Genomic DNA, 16,932 nt, shown 5'->3' with positions numbered 1-16,932 from the left:
TTGTTAATTATGGTATTTATTTGTAGAAAATAACAACTGGTCAAAATAACCACTAAAATATGCATTGTTTTCAGACATCAAATAATGCAAAGAAAACAAATTCACATAAATTTTTCAACAAAAAACAACTAATGTTTTAACTTGGGAAGAGTTCAGAAATCAATATATGGTGGAATAACCCTGATTTTTTTTATCACAGCTTTCATGCGTCAGTCTGTCACATTGCTGTTGGGTGACTTTATGCCACTCCTGGCACAAAAATTAAAGTAGCTTGTTTGATGGCTTGTGCCCATCAATCTTCCTCTTGATCAAATTCCAGAGGTTTTCAATGGGGTTCAGGTCTAGAGATTAGGATGGCCATGACAGGGTCTTGATCTGGTGGTCCTCCATCCACACCTTGATTGACCTGGCTGTGTGGCATGGAGCATTGTCCTGCTGGAAAATACAATTCTCAGAGTTGGGGAACACTGTCAGAGCAGAAGGAAGCAGGTGTTCTTCCAGGATAACCTTGTAATTGGCTTGATTCATGCGTCCTTCACAAAGACAAATTTGCCCGATTCCAGCCTTGCTGAAGCATCCCAGTTGAGTGACATTCGAATTAGTTGATTGAAATGATTTTTTGCCCTCTGCCCGTCTGTAGCTTTGTTATCACCAATGTCTGTTGCTTGATCTTGTTCTTATGAACCGCCGTCTTGGACATTTTCAGGATGGAATCAACCTGACGCTCACTGTATCCCTCTGCCAGTAAAGCCAGAATTGAACCCTTCTTTTCCTCACTGAAAGCTTTTCTTTTCAACTCCTTTGTCATGCTGAATATTTTTTTTTTTTAATTCAAATTACCTTTGAGGTACTTCTTGCACTGTTTTTGCCATCCAGCTGGTCCTAGTGCAAGAGGATAGTGATGACACAGCAGTGGTTTTTATACTTTTCCTTAAATTATATTTTGTTCAGGTAATCACCTAATCAGTACCTCATTAATTAAAATGAGTTTGTGCCTGTGTTGGAATTTAACAGATACTGGAATGGCTGCCATACATGTAGAGATGCTGATTTAAGAAAAATTAGGAGTGGTCTCTTAATTGTTTCCAGAGTTGTATACTGCATAGCCTACTGTTAGCAAGTGGTGCAAGTCAACTAATTCAAGGGAATATGGAGTATATTCACTGAATTAATGTTAATTCTGTAAAAAATATTTGGCTGTGCATATAGCTGGCTGTCTGGCTAGCTTAGCGTACTAGCTTCTCTAGACTCCTCAATCCAATGTTGCAGTTGTGCTCATGAGTTTGCATACCCTGGCAGAAATTGTGAAATTATTGTCTGTGTATAAATACTCAAGGAGATTGTTAGCTCTCACGTGGATGCACTGAGAAGGCTAGATACTGAGCCAGGGGAGCAGAAAAATACTGTCCTGCGTAACTTTATAAAGATGGTAAAGGATGTAAAAAGATATCAAAAGCCTTGCAAATTTCAGTCAGTACTCTAGAATCACTTAAGAAGTGGAAAATTCAGGGATCTCTTGATACCAAGCCAAGGTCAGGTAGACCAAGAAAGATTTCAGCCAAAACTGCCAGAAGAATTATTAGGGATACAAAGAAAACCCCACAGTTTAGCCTGCTCACTCATGTTTTCTTTACAAATGGAACATATCGGTAGTTCTTAAAAACATGTATTTCGGTTAACTGAGTACTATTCAAATAATAACACACATTATTCGGATAGTAAAATCTTGTCCAATGCACATCCCTAATAGGTACTCATGTTGGGAACCTGGACCGGACATACAAGCATTTGTTTGATTGACCACAAGGGGGCATTGTTGAACCAGATAACATCGGCATGCTCCTGCCACTCCATTTGACATAGAGACTGAATTTTTTTTGGATATCTCCATGTCCTCACAAAGAACATATTTGCCATTGGAACCCATTAGCTCCGCCATTTTGAATGTGAAAAACACTTCCAAAACTACTCATATAGAACCAAATGACGAATCTTTACATGACAAGATATTTGTCATCTATGGACCAAGGTCATTTATCAATCCATAAAAAGTAAATCATGGCTGCTTTTGACCAATCAATCTTCAAGCATATGTGGCATTACACACATATGAATATATGTTTAATACCAGACAGATGATCATATGATAAAATAATCTGACGCACATGTCAATAACACTATGACGATGTAATTTATGCAAGTAAATTCATTTTGACCACAAGATGGCACCATTACGTCTAGATTGCGTTATCTGTATCAGTCAGAATGATTTACATTTGGCACACATACTCAGGGTTATAAATCAAATTAATGTATGAACTTTATCTCAATTTGGCCACATGGGGGCACAATTGGAGATGAAATATCAGTCATGCTTAATTTGGAGTATGAATAAAAGGTGATCTCTCAGCTCAAAAGTTGTGCAATTATTGCAATAATAGTTGATCAATGCTGAAACACTCAATGCTGCTTGCAGCTTTTATTATTATTTATGATTTTTTTTTCTCATTGTGACGCATAAAGTCCGCCATGATGGATATTCCGCCATTTAGATTTTTTTTTAAAACACTAAAACAGTAACTCCTCTGTCAATAAATGTCAAGTTCACCATACTCACCCATTTCAGTTACAGCCTTGAAAGGAGGTAGATACGTCCACCTCCTCACATGGAAAATATTTGCCATTGGGACTCATTAACTTTGCTTTAATGATTTGGCGGTCATTTTGAATTTGTGAAAAACACTTGATAAGCATTTCCTCGGGCACCTAAGGACCGATCTTCATGTACCTTCATATTTGGCATCTATGGACGATGGTCTTCTAAATATATCAATCAGGCCAGTATGATGATAAAACATGGCCACCATTGCCAAATGAACATGTGCAGGAGCGTGGACATGTATAGATACAACTCCTAAAATGATAATGGTAAATTAATTCTACTTAGTGCATATGTTCACAAAGATGATACGACAATAATGACTGCAAAGCTTTTTTTTGTCAACCACATGGTAGCGCTATTGAGGTTTCCTACATTTGCAAGCTTACCACACTTACCCCGTTTAAAATAAAACCATGAAAAGAGGTGTATAAGTCAATCTCCTCCCAAGGAACATATTTGCAATTGGGACCCATTAAGTCGGGCGTAATGTTTTTTGGGCAATTCAAATTTTGTGAAAAACACTACTTCTACAGCATCAAATGACCGATGTTAATTGTGATTACATTTGATACACATGATCAGGGTTGTGAGTTTAGTTTATATAAAAGATGTTTCCATTTGGCCTCATGGGGATACTAGTGAAAATTTAATAAAATACATGTAATATTGTATACAGCTATGGACATTAGTTGGATGTGTGTCCTATTGGAAAAAATTGCAATCTGGCTACTAATAGCTTAATGCCGAAACATGCTAAATGCTGCTTGCAGGTTTAATTGCATTCTGTTCATTATTTGCATTTCACGCAGCATCGCCAACCTTTTGGGAAACAAGGTTGTATATCTTAACAGTAGTATTCTAGCTGGATGTTGATATACACTGATGATTAAAAACATTATTACCACTCACAGGGGAAGTAGATCATCTCCTAACAGTCACAAATCTATACCAAACCTACCTTGATACAAAACAACTGATTGGCTCAAACGCTATATGAATGAAACTTCTGACCTTCACACCTTTGAATTAAAATGCATTCTGGGTGACTACCTCATGAAGCTTGTTGAGAAAATGCAAATAGTTTGCAAAGCTGTCATCAAGGCAAAGTGTGGCTACTTAAAAAAAAGTGTATTTTGAGCAGTTCAACACTTGTTTTTGTTACTATGTGATTCCATGTGTTATTTCCTGGTTTTGATGTCTTCACTATTATCCAACAATGTGTTAATTTTGAAAAATAAAGAAATACACTTGACTGAGTAAATGTGGACACCAGGGAAGGAAATTACATTTTTTGTCCACCGGCCACTGTGGCTGGTGGATTTCAAAATCTACCAGCCACTCAATGTTTTTACCAGCCACTTTCTTGTTTTTAACCAACAATGTGAAGCGTGTTGACGACATACAGAGCAGTACATTATCAGATGTCTCGTCGTAAACTAACCAATCATGGGACTCCCCATTGTCTGCTTTTCTCCAAGGTTCTTTAAAAAATTTTTTTGACTTTCGCCTCTTTGTCCACTGGCTGAGATGTTTTCTCAGCGGTCCTCTTAACGCCTGTGATTAGTGTACGGAAGAGGATTAGTGCCAAGCAATAATAAAAAATAAAAAAAACATCTCGACAAAGTCATTATAATGCAAGATTAAACTCGTTACATTTCGAGAAAAAAAGTCGAAATACAATCTTGAGAATAACGCATTCGATCAGTGTGCATTGCATGGTCTACTGATAGAGGACATGGCAGAGTTGGATCAATTAGTCAAGCTATATTATAGACTTTCTTTCAGTAACAAAGAAATACTATCAACTATTAGCTAATTATGACAGAATTATAATTAGCATACGAATTTAAAAGAGAATTTGCAAGCGGCTAGGTCTTTTTAGAAGAAAAAATCTGTACAATTTGCGCGATGTACTCGCTTTTGTCCAACATGAATTGACAACCAGTGGACAAATGCAAGGTTATCGCTGGGTTCACCTACGCGCGATTCATCGAGGTTTCGTGGTTTCCCAGGATACCATAAAACGGATTGTTAAACTTTATTCTTGATATTGAATGAGTTTATTCTCAAGATTGTATTTCGACTTTTTTCTCAAAATTTAACGAGTTTAATCTCGCATTATAGTGACTTTAATGTCGAGATGGTTTTATTTTTCTTATTATTGCTTGGCACTAATCCTCTTCCGTAAAAGTGTCCGGGTGAAACAGTATGCTATTTTTATTTACCCGCCACGGTGGCCGGTAGGTGAAGCGCGTTTACCCGCCACAACACATAATCACCCGCATTTGGCTGGTGGCGGGTGCTAATTTCCATCCCTGGTGGACACCAAACTATAGCTCTTTCCGTGAATGTGGAAACACTGCAGTTCAAAGGAAGTTGGAGCATCAGCTAACCATATGTTACTTGATATCATGCTATCATCAAGAACACTAAGTCACATTGTACCTGGCCACTCTGAAATTTCTGTCTTCAGCTCCAGGGCCACCAGCCAACTGAAAATCCTAGTCTCTTTATTGTAATGCAGTGTCTTCTGCCTCAGTTCAAGCAGTATGTCCAGAACAACGTGTAACGTCAGTCTATAATAAAGATAGGTTTCATACGGATTGATGTACAAGTTATTAACAGGGGCTTAGTAGCTACTTAGATCCCTACCTAGCTAGATAACTACCACTGTTCAGTATTTTTACATGGACATAAAAATGTTATATCAAACATGACAAACAGCTAACCTATCAACAAACACTATATTCAAGTTAGCTAGTGTCAGCTAACGTTACACTGCTGTTAGGTCCTACCATACTGTTTAGTGACAACGCTACTGGAGTTTTTACAAACAGTAATGTTACCTTGGATTAGCTACCTGGTGTTAGCTAGCTAATAAAACGTTAGCTAACATAAGGTGACATCACTTTACTGTTTGTAAATAGGTTACCTACCTTTAGTAGAATGTGTCCATTTGAACTGAAACGGTGAATTTCATCCTTGTAAGAAATGGCTTTGCGCTTGCTTACTTACTCAGTGACACCTAAAGGAAGAAGTTGTCTTCTTCGTCAGAGTAATCTGATGAAAAATTCGGACTAGCGCAACACTCCCAACTAAAATGACTAGCGCAACACTCCCAATAACTGGCCAAAATTATATGACACCTGGGTTGGTTTCCGTTTGTGAGTTTAGAATTCTGACAACAGAACAATGTAATACGCCCATTTAGAAATAGTAATGGAAGGAGGGTGTAGCTATCAAAATGGCAGTTTTATTTTAATTACAAAATCAAGTGCCAATTCCCGTAGGCATTTGGTGGTCCTAGTGTTAAATTGTCACAAAAATATGAAAACATTTGGATCTGAAATAATGAGTTATGACTGTACTTAACAAGTAAAGCTTTGGATAAACATGACCGGGTGGAAACATGACAATTAACATAAACATTTTTCTTGCTGCTAGTAGATTGCTTGACTAAAATGGCTGCAATAACTTCCTACAGGTGACTTTTCCATGTGACTATGGGCAGCCAATGAAATAGTTATTCCAGAAAGTGACACTCAGGGTGAGAAAGGGTGACAAGTGAACCACAAAGCAGTGTAACCACATAATCAAAAGGAATGAAGAATGTATCCACTACCATGACAAAGCCCCTAGCAGCATTACTTGTGAACTGAAATTGTATATACAGATAAATATTTTACTAAATTGCTCCCCATTTTACTTTGTGTGTTGGTTCCAATTCTGTGAACGTAATGTATAAACATGATAACAGGGAACCTGTCATTCCAAAATTATTATTTTATTATTGGTGGAGTATTTCTGCTATTGCGTCATGCTTACAGAGTATGACAAGCAAGTGACGTGCAAGAATGAACTTATTTAATGTTTTTGCTAGTCAGATAATTAAATTAACGGTTAACAAATAACCTTGTTACAGTAGCTGTCGCATTCAAATAACATTAGCTAATTAGTTCAAGACGCAATGTTAACTGCTGGTGTAACACTCATGTTCATGTAGGTTGCAGCAATAGAAAGTTTTGATCATGGCTGCCCTCTCAAGATTCTAACCAAGGTCGCCCAAGTGAAAGGCTGTAACCACAACACCACAGAGCTGACCATTTGCGGGTTGTCAGTATAGCATATTGACATTATATAATGTTGTCATGCATTATCATCACGTCAAGTTTCAATATTTCGTTAGACACCATTAACCATCGTGTTAAACTGAGTAACATTTCTTATGAAGTTTACCTCCACCACAAATAGTATCTATGAACTGTATGACTTTTGCCACTAGCCGTTTTAAAAGCGTATTAGACAGTAAGATGTCACTAGACGTCATTACGCATTGTGTTAAACTTAGTTTTGCCACTGGCCGTTTAAACAGCTTATTTGCCATTCGTGAATGACATTGATACAACAACTACTGTATCAATATAGGTGACGATAACAGACTTTTACGTCAAGTGAAAAGACGAGAGACTCGTGCAGCCAGTGAAGTGTTTGACTATCCTGAAGATAGTCAAACACATCATTCAGAAATCCACCAGAAATAGTCGCAAGATAACAGTAAACTAGTGATGGCCATTCTTCTAGCAGCAGGATATTATGCTAGCAGCGCTAACTCAGATTTTCATAATAAAAGCCATCACTGAATTATATAAGGCGATATACACTCACCTAAAGGATTATTAGGAACACCTGTTCAATTTCTCATTAATGCAATTATCTAATCAACCAATCACATGGCAGTTGCTTCAATGCTTTTAGGGGTGTGATCCTGGTCAAGACAATCTCCTGAAGTCCAAACTGAATGTCAGAATGGGAAAGAAAGGTGATTTAAGCAATTTTGAGCGTGGCATGGTTGTTGGTGTAAGACGGGCCGGTCTGAGTATTTCACAATCTGCTCAGTTACTGGGATTTTCACGCACAACCATTTCTAGGGTTTACAAAGAATGGTGTGAAAAGGGAAAAACATCCAGTATGCGGCGGTCCTGTGGGGGGCGAAAATGCCTTGTTGATGCTAGAGGTCAGAGGAGAATGGGCCGACTGATTCAAGCTGATAGAAGAGCAACTTTGACTGAAATAACCACTCGTTACAACCGAGGTATGCAGCAAAGCATTTGTGAAGCAACAACATGCACAACCTTGAGGTGGATGGGCTACAACAGCAGAAGACCCCACCGGGTACCACTCATCTCCACTACAAATAGGAAAAAGAGGCTACAATTTACACAAGCTTACCAAAATTGGACAGTTGAAGACTGGAAGAATGTTGTCTGGTCTGATGAGTCTCGATTTCTGTTGAGACATTCCGATGGTAGAGTCAGAATTTGGCGTAAACAGAATGAGAACATGGATCCATTATGCCTTGTTACCACTGTGCAGGCTGATGGTGGTGGTGTAATGGTGGGGGGGATGTTTTCTTGGCACACTTTAGGCCCCTTAGTGCCAATTTGGCATTGTTTAAATGCCACAGCCTACTTGAGCATTGTTTCTGCCCATGTCCATCCCTTTATGACCACCATGTACCCATCCTCTGATGGCTACTTCCAGCAGGATAATGCACCATGTCACAAAGCTTGAATCATTTCAAATTGGTTTCTTGAACATGAAAATGAGTTCACTGTACCGAAATGGCCCCCACAGTCACCAGATCTCAACCCAAAAGAGCATCTTTGGGATGTGGTGGAACGGGAGCTTCGTGCCCTGGATGTGCATCCCACAAATCTCCATCAACTGCAAGATGCTATCCTATCAATATGGGCCAACATTTCTAAAGAATGCTTTCAGCACCTTGTTGAATCAATGCCACATAGAATTAAGGCAGTTCTGAAGGCGAAAGGGGGTCAAACACAGTTTTAGTATGGTGTTCCTAATAATCCTTTAGGTGAGTGTAGTTAACAATCTAGTAATTTTATGTTTAGTGTCCGTTGCAATGTTGTTCTTGTCTGTTCTTTCTTCACATACGATTAACTGTATGGCCTTCTAAATGTCAATGATGGCTTTTATTGTGATAATGAAAATTTGAGTGCTGCCAGCATAATATCCTGCTGTTAAAACAACGCTAATAAAGCCTTGTTTGACCATCACTACAGTAAACAGTTTCACTTCAGTCTTCACGTAGCTACCGAAGGTTGTAGCCAGGAAAGTTTGTCTATTCCGAACAAATCCTCTTTTACCACTGGTCGTTTTAACAGCTAATTACTAAAACGTTTGTTATCTACCGTTCGTGAATGACATTGAGTATCTATCAATATAGGTGACGATATATTTATAACTGACTTTTTCGTCAAGTGAAAAGACAAGAGAATGTGTAGGCACCGAAGTCCTGAACAAATCCTTATATCCACCCGAACTAAAGTCATATTTGTATTTTTTATCCCTCCCAGCTCGCACCCCTCCAAAGAGTGAGCCCTTCCCTGCCCCACTAGAAGACGGTGAGTCCACCACAATCAGAACATTGGGAATGACTGGTTTCCGTGTGATGAAGCCATTGCGTTGCTCTGTTGTGTATGTTAAATTGCTCTCTTCTCTCATCTGTCTCAGAGAGTTTTGTTGTGAGGGCTAACCAAGGCCTGGCAGAGCTCATGACTCCTCTACCTGACAGACAACAGGTTTGTTCTCCACCGCCTATACTTTACTACTTCTTTGTTTGAATTAGCAACTGATTTGTGTTTTGCCATTACGAATACTGTTTGATTGAATACAGAAACATACAGGCAATTCAGGAATGAGCCAAAATCAGGATTCTCGTTTTTGCTGCCAGTATGTGAGCTTTTTTATGTAAATAAGTGTGATTTGGTTTTCTTAAAAAATATATATATTTTCACACTGAAAATCTAAGTAAACGATTTATATCACAGGCTGTTCCAACTAGGGTGAATTTCATCACGGCAGCTCATAATTTGACTCAGTAGCGTGTGTGGCCCCATGTGCTTGTGTGCACTACCAACAACATCTGGGCATGCTCCTGATGAGACGGCGGATGATGTCCTGTGGGATCTCCTCCCAGACCTGGATCAGGGCATCAGTGAGCTCCTGGACAGTCTGTGGCGCTACTTGGCAGTGTCAGATACACCGATACATAACATCCCAGAGGTTCTCATTTGAATTCAGGTCTGGGGAATGTGAGGGCCAGTCAAATGGCGTCAATTCCGTCATTATCCAGGAACTGCCTACACACTCTGGCCACATGAGGCCAGGCATTTTCCTGCACCAGGAGGAACCCAGGGCCCACTGCACCATCGTAAGGTCTGCTGATGGGTCTGAGGATTTCATCAGTCAGAGTACCATTGGCTAGCATGTGGAGGACTGTGCGACCCTCCTTGGATATGCCTCCCCAGACCATCACTGATCTACTGCCAAACCGGTGATGCTGGATGATGTCACAGGCAGCATAATGTAGACCATAGCGTCTCCAGACTATTTCATGTTTATCATGTGCTCAATGTGAACCTACTCTCATCTGTGAAAAGAACGGGGAGCAAATGGCAGACCTGCCAATTCTGGTACTCTCTGGCAGTGCCAATCGAGCTGCACGGAACCGGGCTGTGAGCACAGGTCCCACTAGAGCAGGGGTTCCCAAACATTTCAGCCCACGACCCCTAATATAATGGTGCCAGTGACTCGCGACCCCGCATCCACGGAGGTGGTTAAAGTATACAAACTTTGCACGCAAGTGCGCACATGCACTAATAGGCCTATCCAAACATGAGCGTAATGACAACACAAAAGCACACAACAGTCTATCAACTGTAATAATATTTTTTTGTAATTTATTCATTACTTTCATTTTAACGTTAACCTCACCTAATGAGATGGGTGGGCACAATGCTTGGAGCACAGCAAATCCATTCTTGGTTTAATATTGGCACCCGCCACTCGCAGATCATCCTCCACGTTCAGTCGCGATCTGTATTTATTTTTAAGGTACGTGAGTGCCAAGAAAGTATTTTTGCCAAATGGCTACAGTACATCCATAGCTGCCTTGGATAGCTGTGGATATTCCTTCTCAACTGAAATGCAAAACTCAGCCAGTGTCTTGGTATTAAATGCTGCCTTTAACGTTCGGTCGCTTGGCAGTTCAACTAAAGCATCCTCCTGGTCGGATGTCAGATGGTTTGCCGTAGTTACAGTGAATGGTGATCTTATCCAGTCATATTATTCTGGAGCTTTTTTCTCTGGGAAGTACTTGTTAAAGTGCTCCAGGAGGGCTTGAAGGTGGGTAGGGATAGACTTCTTCCCTATGTTAACACTCGGTTCATTTTCCTTCATGAATTCATCTAGCTCAGAAAACATTTCAATCCTACCCATTTCAATTTGATCAGTCCAGCGCTCTGGTTTTCTGGTGAATGCGTGGATTTTATGATTGTTGTTTGCTTAGTTAGGACTTTCTTAAGAACTTTCGCTCTTTTCGCCAGAAATAATCTACTGGTTTAGCAGCGAGAGAAGGGTGCTTGGTTTTCAAGTGTCGTAGCATTTTTACAGGCTTTAGGCCAGGGGTATTCCAATCTTACCCTACGCCGGAGCCTGCTGGATTTCTGTTCTACCTCATCATTAACTGGAACCACCTGGTGTCTTAAGTCTGAATGAGTCCCTGATTAGAGGGTTGCAATGAAAAAATGGAGTGGAACTGCCTTCAAGGGCCGGATTTGAATACCCCTGCTATAGGCTTTCATGTGCATGCACGTCAGTGCACATTACACATTGGGGATGTTGTACTTCGTTGACGAAGACACGTGAATCCATACTGGATCAATTCCCCTCAATACTTTCAACACTTTGAGGACGGCTGATCCGACTGCTGATGAATGTCCTCCTTATGCAGACGCCAGTTTCTTCCTGTACCTGAGGTCAATGACCTTTCAGACGGTGGTGCTTCTCCGCTCTCCTCCGCTGGCCTCTCTGCTTTGTCTTTGGTCAATATTAATGTTTCATTTCGACAAAAATAATATTCTAAGCTGAAAGCCTAAATAATTACCTACATGTCAGAATTTTTAACATGGTGCTGTAAATTTACCTGCTGCAATTAATGTATGGCGGTAATCTGTGAATCACCTCAGGGGTCATGGGGGAAAAGTAAAATCAAAAGGCTGATGCCTTTTTTATTTGCATGCATTAACTACTATTTTAAACTTTTGTTCAAATTATGGCTAAAATATGCTATTTCTGATTGTTTTAAAATGTTCCTTGATTTCTGGAAATCCTCTCGCGACCCCTCGGGGGGTCACAACCCCTACTTTGGGAACCACTGCACTAGAGGACGTTGGGCCCTGATACCACCCTCATGGACAGGGGCGACTGGTCATTAGTTATTTTGTCAACAGAAAGAATTGCTACAAAATAATTATTTCTTGAAGATTACTTCCTATAATTTATCTATGAATATAGCATCTCCCTAAATTGCATATCATTTGTGTTAAGATTTTATTTCATGTTCATTGGTCCCTGCCTTGCTGCTTCAGACTGCTTGAATGTGGGGCTAGCCCCTCTCTCACAATGGAATGTACATTGTACATGTGTAAATATTAATACGCATGCTCAGAATGTTAGTGTAATCAATTTAGATCACACAAATTTGATGCCAGTGGGGCTGACAGCCGGTAGCCCCACTACAGCGTAATTTCGTGTATTTCAGACCTGATTGTCTGGCTGTCTGTCTGTCTGGCGCCAAAATTAGTCGGCAAGAAGAGCAAGGAGGGTAGATTGTCTTAGCTAGCTTGTTAGCTTCACAAACGCCAGATAACTTGAGAAAATGAATAAAGTGGATTTCATACTCAAGCTTAATTTGGAGAAGAAACTTGAAGTAATGCAAATTGGTGCCCATCAGCCATGGGATATTGTCATCACTCAAACTGCTGGTAAAAGTAACCGCAGGTTTAACGTGGAGTCGTTTTTGAAGAAAAAGTGGCTAAAGGTTAGCATACAAAAGAAGGCACTCTTCTTTTTTATCCTGTCTCTGTGGTGGTGGTCTGTGCATTGTCAGTGTGTCCTGCTTCATTGTGGCCTTCAGTGGTGTTGAGCTCATTGCTGTTTGCATATGGCCCTGTAGGTACATTGGTTCTGAGCTTGGTTGCATTCCTAATTTAAGTTTGCAAATGTGACAGTGGTAATTTTACATGTGTGAGAGAGGAGAGCAATTACCCAAGAAGGTCTCTCCAGTACGTGTACTACAACACCTGATAGAAGCAAGCCGCTCTGTCGTTACGTGTTTTGTGGAGCCACGCTGTTTGTTGATGTGTTAAATAAACATATCAGTAGCAAGAGGGAGTTTTGTAGCTTTACTAGTATGTAATATTTTGAAATGGTTTGTGCCCCAACAATTTTTTACATATAAAAATGCCACTGCTGATGCAGTCTGTTTCTGACAGTTTGGTTAGAAACATGCACCCCAATAGCCCACTGGAGGTCATTTTGTAGTGCTCTGGCAGTGCAGCACCTTCTTGCAATGGCACATATGGATGTGCCATCCTGGAGGAGATGGACTACCTGTGCAACCTGAATGGGCTGCAGGTACTACCTTATGCTACCAGGGGTGACAAGAAAGGAATCAGTCAGGAAGGATAAGGAGAGAGCAATTGTCTATGGCCACCACCTGCAAAACCATTCCCTTTTTGGGGATTGTCTTGCTTTTGCCTCTCCAGTACACCTGTTGTGACTTTCATTTGCATCAAAACAGGTGACATTGACTCACAATCGCTTATGCTTTCTAACTGAACAGAACATATCGCTGACATTTAATTGACTTGGTGTTATACTTTGGTGATTACGTGTTCCCTTAATGTTTTTGAGCAGTGTATAATTTTTGTTGGTGTGTTAATGTGTGTGTATGATTTCAGCCTAGCTTGTTGAAGAACCCTCCCGTGGCCTCCTCCACTCCTGTCCTCAGGGTGGAACCTACAGTGGTTGCCACAGCACCCCGTCCCATTTCTGTGGTAACAACACGATCTCAAATCTCCAATCACACACCTGCACCCTGCCCAGACCCCCCACAACCTGTTGCTATTGCAAAGGCAAAAACCCAGACCAGCATCATCTTCTCCACCAGGAATGAACCAATAGGACTCAACGTAGGAGATTTCCTGCCTGTGAGTGTATATATATATATATACATACGTTCTTATGCAAACATTTCATTTTTCTATCGTTGCAGGCACCAGAAAAACTGAGATCTGTGTTCCCTAACTCTAACCTTAATCTCAGTAGTCTTACCTTTATGCCTAAATGTAATGCCTAATACCCAAACATAAAAGCAACAATTCAATGTGACACTTTTTTATATGGTTCCCACTGGTCATGGAATTTCTGGAATATCATGGATTAGAAAAAGTATCTTTTTTTAGTCTAAGTCATGAAATATCAGGGAATTTTGTAGCATGTTTAAATTTTAGTGGCCATTTATCAAAATATATTTTCCAAGCAGTATTCTTCTTTATCGGGTTATTTCACGCATTTCCCATATTGCGTATTGTTATCGTTAGGCTACTTAATTTTTCAGCATCCATTTATCCCTTCCCTCTCGTCAACTGGGAATCTCTTCAGTCAAGATATGCGGTCTTCTGTACCTGCTAATGAAGGCAAACCTGCCAGAAAAATTTAAATACATAACACAATTTGGCTACATAATGATGACTTCAAAGACTGGGTGTTAAAAGTAGATGACATCAAATATGGGAAAGGGAGCGCTTGGCAGCCACACAAACAGTAAGAAGCATGCTACCCGCATTAAGTTGACAGGAGCATCATCTTAATGAAGATAATAATTGTGCATTATACTGATCAGCCATAACATTATGACCACCTGCCTAATATTGTGTAGGTCCCCCTTTTGCCGCCAAAACAGCCTTGACCCGTCAAGGCATGGACTCTGAAGGTGTGCTGTGGTATCTGGCACCAAGACCTTACAGCAGGTCCTTCAAGTCCTGTAAGTTGCGAGGTGGGGCCTCCATGGATCGGACTTGTTTATCCAGCACATCCCACAGAGCCTCAATTGGATTGAGATCTGGATAATTTGGAGGCCAAGTCTACACCTTGAACTTGTGTTCCTCAAACCATTCCTGAACCAGGGCGCAATGTGGCTTTGTGGCAGGGCGTATTATCATGCTGAATGAGGCCAATGCCATCAGGGAATACGGTTGCCATGAAATAGTGCAACAATGCTTAGATAGGGGGTATGTGTCAAAGTAACATCCACATGAATGGCAGGACACAAGGTTTCCCAGCAGAACATTGCCCAAAGCATCACACTGCCTCCACCGGCTTGCCTTTTTCTCATAGGGCATCCTGGTGCCATGTGTTCTCCAGGTAAGCGACGCACACGCATCCGGCCATCCACGTGATGTAAAAGAAAACATGATTCATCAGACCAGGACACCTTCTTCCATTGTTCCGTGGTCCAGTTCTGACTCTCACATGCCCATTGAACACTGTGTGTTCAGACACTTTTCTATCAGTACCAGCATTAACATTATCACTTGGACCACTTTTTATAGGTACTGACCACTGCAGACCGGGAACAACCAACAAGGGCAGCAATTTTGGTGATGCTCTGACCCAGTCGTCTAGCCATCACAATTTGGCCCTTGTCAAAGTTCAGATCCTTATGCTTGCCCATTTTTCCTGCGTCTAACACATCAACTTAGAGGAGAGAATGTTCACTTGCTGCCTAATATATCCCACCGACAGGTGCCTTGATAACGAGATTATCAGTGTTATTCACTTCACCTGTCAGTGGACATAGTGTTATGGCTGATCGGTGTATGTTTAAGTAGTGAAAACTTTACTTTGAACTGAAAACGTCTGTGAACTAGTACATTTATGGGTTTAAAATACTGTGGGCTGGTTTTTGTGTGCTTAGTGCTCTGCACAAAGGCTGCTTGTTTTTCTGTTCATTATAGGTCATGGAAATTCAGCTTTTTAGTCAGTGAATGTCAGGGACAAATCAAGGAATTTGACAGTTGGCTTAGAGTGGGAACCCTGTTTTTACTATTAGGGCAGTTTGTAAAGCCTTGTGGGGGACAATTTGTCAGATTCTAGCATCTTTGTGCTGTATTGTTTGAACTCACTCCCCTCACACACGCAAACACCTTTAACTCTAGAACAACCAAATGCCTACACCAATTGGAGTTTAAGTTTCTAATTAAAATAAAACTGCCATTTTGGAAGCTACGCCCTCCTCCTTCCTTGACTTTTCCTAAATAGGCATTGTTCCGTTGTCAGAATTCTTAACTGACAGAAAACTATTTAGAGACCTTTTTCCAGTTTTTTTTTACCGTTTTCCGACTTAATCCGCCAACAGCCCACGCCACTTAGGTACCCAAATGGTACCCAGGTGCTAATCACCCCTCACTGAATGCATGACAGCAATGGATTAATGTGCGATACTCCCAGATGAATGAAAACTTAATTAGGCTATTATTGAAACATAATACAAAAAAATATAGGCTACTTATCACACGGGTTACCATTTTTCAATAGGAGATTCAGCTTATTGTGTAGGTTAATTCATCGAAAATGTTAATCTACATTATTTTAGTAGGGAAAGAGAAACTAAATTGCGCACACATCCTATCATCTCTCTTTGAATTTTCTGTGCTTATTTTACTGACGATTAATATTCTACAAATGTATTATGCTAAATAATTATTCACAAAATGAAATTCTCCTCAACTCCTTACATTTTTCGATAACATATTAATGTCTATAGACAAATCATATATGCCAGTAATCTAGGAGGCTACTGCTATGCATTGCCGTTGCAATCAACTCGATATCCCCACTACAACCCCTGGGAGAGACCTGCAAAGATGCACCGTTCACATAGCCTATTCATTCTTTATTTTTATTTTTTTTTCGTTTTATGTACAAACACGTTCTTGTACTTTTCAAATTCATTAATCATTTAAAACAAACACATTGAATAATTCATTATTTTATAGACTATTCTATATAGTTTGATAACAACCCAGTAGATGAACTGAGGCTCTGGCTGGATGGTGATGCTGTGAGTAGGAGAATTTCCATGCTAAAAGGGGCGATTCATATGCTAATGACACCAAATGACGTTAGGCTCTGGTGGTAACTGGGGGTCTGAAAGGCCAGGCCAGGCGGTTCTAGTGTTAATAAATCATCCTTTATTTATTGACCTTTTAGCTGTTTTATAATTTTTTTCAACTATTTTTACACATTGTGAATTTTCACACAAACTTTGACAGTGTGTTTGGTTAAATTCAAAATGTATTATGTATTACTGATAAATTATTCTTCACACATACTACGCTACA

At 40.2% G+C, this 16,932-nt stretch overlaps 1 protein-coding gene across 2 annotated transcripts in view; it reads left to right on the top strand.

Moving 5' to 3' along the window:
- katnb1 (katanin p80 (WD repeat containing) subunit B 1) overlaps positions 1–16,932 on the top strand; it is an 84,960-nt gene that overhangs the window by 54,392 nt on the left and 13,636 nt on the right. For both annotated transcript variants that reach the window (XM_013131123.3, XM_013131122.4), the window contains exons 13-15: positions 9,040–9,087; positions 9,197–9,264; positions 13,489–13,737. In XM_013131123.3, the coding sequence (XP_012986577.1) occupies positions 9,040–9,087; positions 9,197–9,264; positions 13,489–13,737 (365 nt within the window). The remainder of the gene's footprint in view (positions 1–9,039; positions 9,088–9,196; positions 9,265–13,488; positions 13,738–16,932) is intronic.

The sequence above is a fragment of the Esox lucius genome, chromosome 2 (assembly GCF_011004845.1).
Source record: "Esox lucius isolate fEsoLuc1 chromosome 2, fEsoLuc1.pri, whole genome shotgun sequence".
Classification (NCBI taxonomy): domain Eukaryota; kingdom Metazoa; phylum Chordata; class Actinopteri; order Esociformes; family Esocidae; genus Esox; species Esox lucius.
Note: the sequence above shows the minus strand (reverse complement) of the source record. Positions and strands in the feature narration are given on the sequence as shown.